The 10,231-nt window shown below is 40.7% G+C and overlaps 1 protein-coding gene across 2 annotated transcripts; it reads left to right on the top strand.

Moving 5' to 3' along the window:
• The first annotated feature begins 4,754 nt into the window (after positions 1 to 4,754).
• Positions 4,755 to 8,900, top strand: LOC115381543 (regulator of G-protein signaling 21-like). 2 transcript variants are annotated; one of them, XM_030083012.1, is made up of 5 exons: positions 4,755 to 5,261; positions 5,641 to 5,700; positions 6,005 to 6,066; positions 6,197 to 6,363; positions 6,547 to 8,900. In XM_030083012.1, the coding sequence occupies exons 1-5, from the start codon at positions 5,182 to 5,184 to the stop codon at positions 6,733 to 6,735; spliced, it is 558 nt and encodes a 185-aa protein (XP_029938872.1). In that variant the 5' UTR covers positions 4,755 to 5,181; the 3' UTR covers positions 6,736 to 8,900. The 2 variants fall into 2 exon arrangements, with proteins under 2 accessions (XP_029938872.1, XP_029938871.1); XM_030083011.1 differs by having other exon boundaries at positions 4,762 to 5,261; positions 6,002 to 6,066.
• Positions 8,901 to 10,231: the final 1,331 nt, after the last annotated feature.

Here is a 10,231-nt window from a genome sequence, read left to right as displayed (position 1 = left end):
AGCAATAGGGTTTACCAAACTGGAAAAAAGTAACCCTGCAGTAACCCTTGATCCCACTCTGTTCTGTAAATGGCCTTATTCCTGAAAACAGTGCCTTAAAAAGGAGTACTGAGGCAGCTAATAATAACTCAGGGGCTTAAACGACAACACTGGAGTCATCAGACAACCAGATGCGTAGCAGATCAGCCTGAACGTGCTGCCCTGTTAGGGAAATAATCTCATCACCCACAGACAATGATAGCAGAGATGCCCGGGGTGTTGCCTCCAGAAACACCTGAGGAGAGTGAGATCTTTTTTTTTTCCTTCTTATCAGAACAGAAAGACAAAAAAAAAAAAAAAATCTGAATATAAAGAAACTGCCTTTTTGTGTCGGGAAGATTCATGTGAAAGGGGTTGTTGATCCACTGGAGGCGTGATCACGTTAAAACTGAGCAGTTTCTCCTGAACAATAAATGTCAGGGAGCAAAGAAGGAGGACAGGTTTAATATGAAGGATGGGGGTATATTCATAGACCACTTACTGTGCAGCTTTGGGCTAAATCACTTAAACATCCAGAACACGTGACCGTGTCTGACTGCATGTTTGACTCCAACCACCCTTTGAACCTCCTCTAAAAAGACCAAATGTTGATATACAGGGGCTGACTGGAGCTATTTTCATGGATATAGTAAAGTTATGTGCTTTTTTTTTTTAACTTCAGCATGAAGCTGGGAAAGTGTTATCCTCATTTATGCAGAGGAAAAGCTGCGGGACGAACAATTAAAGCACGAAAATTGTAAATTCTGAAAAATTAAGAGTTTAATTGTGTTACTTTAATCATTGAGAATTTCAGACTATTACTACACCATGGGCTCGGTTCCTGGGATTTTTTAGTTTGCATGTTCTCCCTCCCTCCCTGTTTTTGTTATTTATGTGTTTATTTTAACAGGGCAATCTGACTTCCTCCCACAAAGATCTATTTTCCCACACGAGCATTTGTGAGATTTCTTCCCAACCCCTGAACTGAATATACTTTGAATAAATGTGTGGAAACAAACTGTATTTGATCTTCCTGTGTTACCTGATACATCAATCCATCCGAGCAACTTTACATGATGCAGTTTAAGATATATTTTAACTGGTGATGTTTTTTGCTCTTTTTCAGACTTTTTTTTCCCATCAAAATATGACATATGAAAAAAAAAATTGACATTATAAAACTATACAATAATTTACAAAAACATATGCTTACATACACATATCGTTGTCTGGAAGGTTTTTTTTTTTTTTTTAATAGCTATTGTACTTTTATGCTTTGTCCAACTAACTTTAGCCATCTCATTTCAAAGTCCTTCATAAAATGTATTCTCTTTGATCTTTTTAATGTGCGTCAGTCTTAAATAAATCTCCTGGACAGTGTCCAGACATTATTCTTGCTTTGGGGAATTTCCTGATGCTGGTTTCCTTGCATGCTGAAAGTAAGATTTTGAGCAAGTTTGCATCTTCTCTCAGGACAATGCCTTCATATTTTTCCTTGTTAAGGATTGTTTACGTTCTCTCCTTCCTTAATTACACTGAATAGATCCTAGAATCCCTCTCCTACTTTAAAAATGTCTGAGCCATTAGAGAAACCCTGATGGATTTTGACGGTGGATATTTGTGGTTTGCATCCTGAATTCCTCATGCAGGCATGTCTCGGCACCAAAAGTACTTTAGCCTGGGGAATGGTTGTTATTTGTTATATTTAGTGTTTGAAACTGACTGAAGACATGAAACCTCAGCATTTCTTTAAACTGTTTTTCTTCTCTTTATCCTTGAGCGAGTACAGTGCATGCCATGAAATTTTAATAATGCTGTAGCTTTCAGGGGAGATTAATTTGGAAAAGCATCATAGGAAAATAAGTTTACGAACACATACTGAAGCGATTGCAATTCCAAACGGCAGACTACAGACTGAAAGCGTTTCCAGGTATCACCAGAAAAGGGCTCCAGGCACTTTTATTTATGGGCACGACAGTTATTTCGAAGTTCTACGTCACAGACTCTGAGTACATCGGGATGTCAGAGGTTGTCCGTGATAACTGACAAAGGTCTCACATCTCCCCCATCACATGGCATGCTTTTCTTCACGCACAATCTGTCACTGTTTTCCCTTAGCCCCGTTACCATGGCAGCAATGAGGAAGTGAGTACTGTCAGTGGCACGGCGTTAGTCCTGAGAGTCACAGTTGGAGGGACTTCACAATCAGATCTGGATGCAAAAGGCGAAGGCCCTGAATCAGACTCCTTATTCAAAGCTGTGTCCCTCCATACTGTAGCTATGGACACAGAATAAGCCCTCAGTTCACAGTGTTTGGTGTCTCTTCGTAACGCCTCAGTACTTATAACCGTGTTTGGGCAAAAGAGGGAATGCAGCTTCAGTGAAGCCAAGCCAAAGGGCAGATGGTGAGAAGGCAGGGGATGGCAGCAGGTTCTGAGCAGAGGTGTTAAAAAAAAAAAAAACTGCTTCAGAACAGTGTATTTGACTTATCTAAACTTTCAACATCAGCTACAATAGAGGCACAGGTCTATATACATTAAATGGATTTGAATCAGATGGAGTGCAAAGTGTTACTTGGGGGGGCAGAGAGTGAAAATACATTTTCACTGATGATTCACACCTCTTTCTGCAAATGTTATTTATCTACACAGACAGATTTTAGACCTGTGCCTTGTCCTATAAAGTCTGTTTAAAGCAGTTTTAATTGCCTACGGCTCACATAATTTTTGATTTAATGTAAGGAAAAAAAAAAAAAAAACTATGAGCTCAAAACTTATTTCAAAGTAGAAGCTTATCCAAGCAGAGCGGTGGTGCTCCGATGTCTTATGCTATAAGTAATACAGTTCCTTGCTGAATCTTAATTGCACTGTTTAAACATTAGTACTATTTGGCAACATTTATGTTCTTTTTAGACAGTCTAGAAAGTGTGTGGTGTTGGCCTGAAATGGCTTTGTTTCGGGACCACCATGTTGACAAACTGTTGCATTGTAGGGGTTCGTTTATGCAACAACGGTGCATGAAGCCACTGAAAACAAGGAAAATGCAACTTTTCTAGGACACTACGCCTGCACATCACAGCCGTAAACAGATCGTCTGCACATGCTGGAGCAGATGAACAAAAGCAACTGTGTTTTCCTCCAGAGAGTCATGACCTCCAGTCCATATTCTTCTGGACTTTGTAGTTTTATGGTTGACAGAATTGCAATCCAACTGTCTCATCTGTCCTCATCTGTTTATTTATTTATTTTTCTGTTTGTTTGTTTTTGGTTTTTTTTTGCATCGTTGCAGTGCAACTCCTGAACAGAGCTGTACAACAAAACATGTGACAACATCAACATACAAGATCAATTAATATAAGAAGCGGCCACTCTGTGATCTTTGCCCCAGGTCTTTGCTGAACCTCAGAGTAGACTTCTTAGAGTATACTTTTTAGAGGGAAGAAAGCACTTCTATCCAAGGGATCATCAACATTTCAGCAAAGAAGAAGTCTGACTTTTTATCCCAGAAAGCCACTTTGCAAGTCACTATTCAGGGAAAATGTAAATTTAAGATTAGGAAAGTGGTGGGACACTCAGTTCTTAAAAATCAAAGACGAATTGGTGGACAGATGATTTGATCTGTGCTTCTTCAGTGTACCTACTTTCACACGTTTTTACCGTAATTTGCTCTGAAACAATCAGGATTCTTCTAATACAATAATACACAAACACGCACACCGCCTCCTTACGGTACAAAACGTTGTGGGGATCCGACTCAGAAGCCTGTGAATTCCCACAGCCCTTTCTGCTGCCGTAACTATCAGCAGTAATCTGTGTTCAAACACACGGGCCAAGATATCTGTTACAGATCACAGCTGATTTGAGAGAAGCATGAAGTGTCAGGGGTCAGCGTTACTAACGCTAATTTCAGCTGAAGCTTGTCTTCTTGCCATGACACTGTACAGTTCACTGCTCCGTTCTCACACCACGTCTCGATCTCTGGCTGACCCCAGTTGTTTCTACTCACCCCTGTCTGTTCCCGGTCCCCCCCTAACAGCGAACAGGCTCAAATATGAAAAGCTGTGGTCCATCAAAATATGTGTGGGTCTGTTGACATTGGCAGAAAACCTGCATGTTTGCCGTTGTGGTATGTATCGTTGTTGGAGATCTCTCCCCTGTGTGAGTTAATGCGTTATTTTTATTTATTTATTTTTTTTACTGAATCAAAATCACCGAAATAAGTATAAATGTTTGTGCAACTGTGTATACACCCATTTCTTTTTCCTTTTTTTAATAGTGCTATCAGGAGAAATACCATTGTTGAGTGAGGAAGTGAGTTTCTGCAGGATGTCTGAAAACCTTGCAGCTCCAAATTTATAGCATCTTACAGAAAAAGGATTTCAGCAAGATTTTTGATAATAGAGTAATAACTTTGTGGGTGAAACAACAGCGGTCATGACGTGACGTTTCGACGGTGTTTTTGACTTCCTGTTGCTTTGTTGGACGTCTGTTGCAACCCGGTTGCAGTTTCCTCTTTCTCACATGTGTTTCTGGCCTGGTGTTGCGGGAATTTCCGCCACATTTTTGATGAATTTCACTTTGCTGCATCAATGAATGGTGCTGTTGTGCAAAAGGCAGAAGGAGTGCCCTTCAGTTTGTCTTCAACAGCCGTCACGTTTCAGCTGCATTTCATAGTCTCTCTAAACACACAGTGTGCAAAGGTCAGGATTTGCCTATCTCTGTCACCGTTACTGTCATTTGCATCTGTGCTGACGGACTAAAAATAATGGGAACGCAGCATGCTCGCGGCCACAGAGAGTGCTGTTTACTCGGCCGACCCAGCCGGGAGGAGATAGGAGCTGCAATAGCAGAAGGGAAGGAAAAGAAACAGAGAGACATTAAAGGGAGTAAGGAATCAAGAGGAGGGAGGCACACATGCAGCACAGTGTGAGTATGTGTTGTTTCTAGCTGTGAGGTAGGAGGAGAGGAGGAACAGGAGAAGGAGGAGGAAGGGGTGCTTCCTCTTCGTCTGGGCTGAGCTGCTGATGTATCCCAGCGGTCCCAGCACTTAGCAACAGGAAAACCTCGGTATAAAAAGCTGCATCGCAGGGGGAACCCTCCTAAGAGTCTCTCAGCCGCAGCATGACCAGGACCAAGAGCCTGAGAGTGTGGACTTAACAAAACAATGCCCAGCCTAATCATCGAACCACTCAACACACAGCACTTCATCATGGACAGAGATGACAGGAAGAGAAACAAGAACATGTGAGTGAAACTTCGACTTTACCCTAAACTCAGACTTTCACGTTGTTCTGATGACTGCTTGCTTCAAGCTGATATTTAAAAAAGAAGAAGAAGAAGAAGAAGAAGAAGAAATAAACAACCTTTAATCTAATTTAACAATGTCACACTGGATTTCGTAACCTTAGTGAGGACAAACAAGTCAAAGGCAACAGCACAAGTGACAATATAATGCGCGCGTCTTCGGATCTCCCGATAATCCTCATCTAACTTCACATGCCACATGCTCTCTTTTCTAATTACTTACATGCTCCACATTCTTCTACAGCTCCACTGGAGACTAATTTAACAGCGGTAAATCCATCTGGGATGTGCATTCATGTATTTTCTTATTCCTACACAGTGGAAAGAACTTCATGTGCCGGCTCCAGTGCATGTTCTCACACTCGTCAAGCTCCGAGAGGTAAGGAGACTTATGGAGTGTTTTGCATACATTTCAGTTCTAAAATAGCTGGCCTGCTTCTACCATTTCCATCTATGGCATCACGAAAGGATTCAAAATGATCTAGACACACTATGTTTTCTTTGGCACAGCACACCCACACGCAGGCATATCCCAGGCTTTGACGTTTTTGTATGAATTTGATAAGCACATCTGCTATGCTTTCTCAATTAGACAGCTTGTGTGTTCGTCCAGGCCCTCACAGATTTATTCAACCCAATTTGATTCTGGCTAAGTAATCCAACTTTGCATTCTCTCCCAGCAGGCTAAGTTTAGAAGATACCCAACAATGGTCACAGTCCCTGGAAAGGCTTCTTGAGTCTAAATGTAGGTTTCTTTTCTCTCTCGAGTATAAAAATGCTGTCAGAATAGCATGTTTGTCTTTCCCTCGAGAGAGAGAGAGAGTTTAAAGAGTCAAAGGGGTTTTCTGTACTCACTGCTTGGTGTTTTCCCTCAGATGGTCTGGCTACTTTTCGCAACTTCCTAAAATCTGAATACAGCGATGAGAACATTGAATTCTGGCTAACCTGTGAGGACTACAAGAAGATCAAGTCTTCATTTCGAATGTCCTCAAGAGCCAAGAAGATTTACGAGCAGTTCATTAAAGCTGAATCGCCCAAAGAGGTGAGTCCAATTCAGTGAAGCCTCTAAGCACCAGACCCTTTTTTTTTTTGTCTATCATATTGAGAATATGCAGCACTAGCAGAGTCTCTCACTGGGGGAAAGAACGCCAGCTGAAGTGTTGACTGTCTCTTCTTCTGCTCTTGGCTTAAATCCGCTCATTCCTGTCTGTGTGCCTCATTCCAGATCAACATTGACTATCACACCCGAGAGCAGATCAAAAGGAACGTCAAGACTCCCACCATGCACTGCTTTGACGATGCTCAGAAGATAGTTTACGGGCTGATGGAAAGAGACTCATACCCGCGGTTCCTCCGCTCGGACATTTATAGAACTCTCCTGGAAAACCTGGCCGCCGACGCCACGAAGGGATGAAAGCGCAGCCAGCAGGAGAGAGCAAGGACACGGAAACCATAACTGGAATGTTTGAGCTCCTTCAGGAGGAAGGACTGACGGCAAAGAGGGAAGGAGGGTCAGCGGGCGAGCGTGGCTTCACGGACACATAGGGAGAGGCCTGCTGAAGTGAACTGAGGAACCCCACCCTGAGCACCCACCCACCCACCAACCCCGAGGACCGCCTGAGACCGGGCACGGGACGCACATGCAGCCCTCGGGACGACCCCTTCATGTGCGTGTTCGCACCCGGATGATGCGCTTGCGAACTGAGCTCCTTCCAGCAGGGTGACGGTGGCCCCCGCTCCTGAAGCCCTTCAGCGGACGCCCTTTGACCTTCTTTGCAGAGGTGTTTCCTATGCATGTAAAGATAGCGGATGCGAGATGCAGTGGTCCCACTTGGTTAACTTTGCATGCGAGTGTGTTTGTGTGTGTTTGTGAAAGAGAGAGACAGAACTTAGAAGCTACGTTTATTTTGCCACGGACTCGGAATAAGCTGTTGCGACAGAGGAGGCCAATTATCCAGTGACAGCAGCAGGAAAGGCAACGAATCCATAGCGGACGCAGTATTCAATACTGAGGTGTCATCTGAGATAAAAAGTTGCAAAGGGCCATGTAGTTTTGTTCGATTCAATTCTGGGACAGTTTAAACAGATATTTCTTTGCTTTATAATCTAGATGTGAGTTAAAGTGGGGTTTAAAAACTGATGCACTTTTTGTTTTATTTTTAGGATGCGTATAGGACAGGGGTCTGCAACCAGTGGCTCCAGAGCCTCACATGGCTCTTCAGCCCTTCTTTAGCGTCTCCCTTCAGCTTTCTAACATTTATGTTAATTTAAAATTTTATTTGCACTACTTTAAAAAGGATTATCTCCTGCTGAAATGCCCAGAAAATATTAGAAACATACTAAAATGGCAATAGTGGCTGAAACAGCAAAAACTTAAAATAGATGGAACCAGATCAAAAATACAAATCTCTAAAAGAAACATTGTGGCTAAATTAGCTTAAACATTATTTTTTAAAAAGATAAAGCAGCTAAAATTGCTAAAACCGCTCAATTATTGGGTGACAGCTAAGAAATAAACCTGGTAAAACAGTGAAAATAGCATAAATGGCTGAAGCTTCTAAACTTGTGAAAAAAAGAAAAGAAAAAGCAAAAAAAAAAAATCAAACTGCTCAAATCCTAGAAACTTGTAAAGAGAAAAAAAAGTGTTAAAACTTGTTCAAAAGGCAAATCAGTATAATAAAATTCTTAATACAGTAAGAAAGAAAGAAAGAAAGAAAGAAAGAAAGAAAGAAAAAAAGAAAGAAAGAAAGAAAATTAAATGGGGAAAAAACAACCAAAACAGAAAAAATGGTTAAAGTATCACAATTTGTTAAAAAATACTATCAGTATCTACTACTTTAAATTAAAAAAAAAATGCTACTCTTCTGAGTTAAAGCTCATGAACCTCATAAAATAACATGAGATAGTTTTTTTTTTTGTATATATAGAAAATATTATGACTGCAACTATTACCTTGTTAATTAGAATTTCAAAGGTTAAACGTGTTTTCCACACTTTTTGGTGAAAAACAAGTTAATTTGGTGATGAGGGTTGCAGACTCCTGCTATATTAGATATTTTTGTGTCAATATTTAACACCATTATTGCTTTAAACAACTGAATTTGCAAAGAGGTTTTAATGAACATGATTGATGAATATATTTTCATGATATATTAGTATTTTATTATTCAAAATGCACATTTTTGTGTGGGATCTTTGCATCATGTGGCACTAAATCAACCAGGAGGTTTCCAGTTTAGGCCAGTAATACATAGTTTGACTCCTCACACAACTGCTAATCTAAATTCCTACAGCACTGAAGCATTACGAGTGTTTGTGTCATAAATTGTTTGCTATCATAGGAATAGGATGTTTAATATTGCATGACGGGATTGGTGAAACTTGGTCTTTTCCGCAAGTTTAGTTATTATTACCGACATCCAAAGCATGCCGCGTGAATGTATGTAGGGACTTCAAAGCTAACTTAAAGAGTTAAATGTGGTATTATTTATTACTCATTGTCACCATTTGAGTTCAGAGTTTGTGCCGTGTTGAAGTACATGTTAGTGATTTGAATGACATTAAATTATTTGAATTGCCTTCCTGAGAGAAAGTGCATTTTTTTAAACAGTACTTCAGTTTAGTGTCTTTGGGTTTCCAGTGAAAACACACTCAGCGAAACACATTTTAAACACCGTGTTCAAAAATAAATGGGGTGTTTGCGTTTGATAGTCTGATATATGTTTGAAGAAACACAGCAGTGCATGAGCATGGAAATAAGAAGAGCGTGCCAGAAACTTGCAGCGTTACTACTGCAGAAGCCTGTGGGACTTTACTTTAACTAAACACCTTTCACATGGCTCAGTGACTCTTGCCTTTTACATGCAGAATCATTACGGCAATTAACATGGATTTATCTGATATTAAGTAATCCAGAGAGAGCGTAAATGTCATTTTCTCATTTTTATCATTGCCTCTAAATACATGCTAAACTGCATGAAAAAGTGGAAAAAGCCTGCTTTTCATTCTCGATAACTGACAGACATCACGACTCTAAAATGGAGCACATCCATGCTGCTGTTTGAAAACAGGAAGGCTTTAAGTTACCACGTCTTGTGAAATCCAAACTACTGACGTTAGGATTTCTCTGTTCCTTAGAAAGCTTGCAGTCAGCCTGAACAAGCCTGGTGTTAACAGTACCCAAAAATTACAAAATAATGTAATTTTCCTGTGGAATATGGGCAGGAGAGCATCTGGGACTAAATAAACGCTTCAGTATTAATGAAGGTTATCACATTTAATCAAAGTAACCATAGAAAATACAGAAATGGTACTTATGGCAGTAGTAAAGTACTTAAAACATCAATAAAACATCAATATGCGGCTGAAATTTTCTTTTTATTGTGGTATGTGTAGCAACCTTTGAAATCTCAAGAGGTATACCAATGGCACTTTGTCTTTACTGTTGAGACTTAAAAAAGAAAAAGAAGTGCTGTGCACAATTCTTCATTTGCAAAGCCACTATAGCCTCCTGGTACTTACTTCCTAATATTCCCTCCTTTTTTGATGAGTCGAAGAGTTTCACAGCTTGTGGAAGTGACGCAACATGAGCTGTGCACCAGCGCGTTATGTCAGTGTTGTTTGATTAGCCTCCCTCTCACAAACGGGCTGTGATGTGGTGAGATATCGGATCTGAACGAGTCTGAACCACCGGTCAAGCAGACCGTGGCTATTTTAGCTCAGCTAGATGAGTCCTCCCTGATGCAGTTTGATTGAGGCGTGAACAACACGTTCACAAAGTAAATACAGGACATGACGGACTCCAGATCTATTTTTAAACTAAGCTGGTCATACTTTAATATTTTCCTTGCGCGAAATTCCTTTTTTCACATTTACCCCTCTGATCCTAAGTCGGCTCCGGTAGCCGCCAG

This window comes from Salarias fasciatus, chromosome 23, assembly GCF_902148845.1.
Source record: "Salarias fasciatus chromosome 23, fSalaFa1.1, whole genome shotgun sequence".
In the NCBI taxonomy this organism is placed as follows: domain Eukaryota; kingdom Metazoa; phylum Chordata; class Actinopteri; order Blenniiformes; family Blenniidae; genus Salarias; species Salarias fasciatus.
This window is presented reverse-complemented; position numbering and strand designations above follow the sequence as displayed.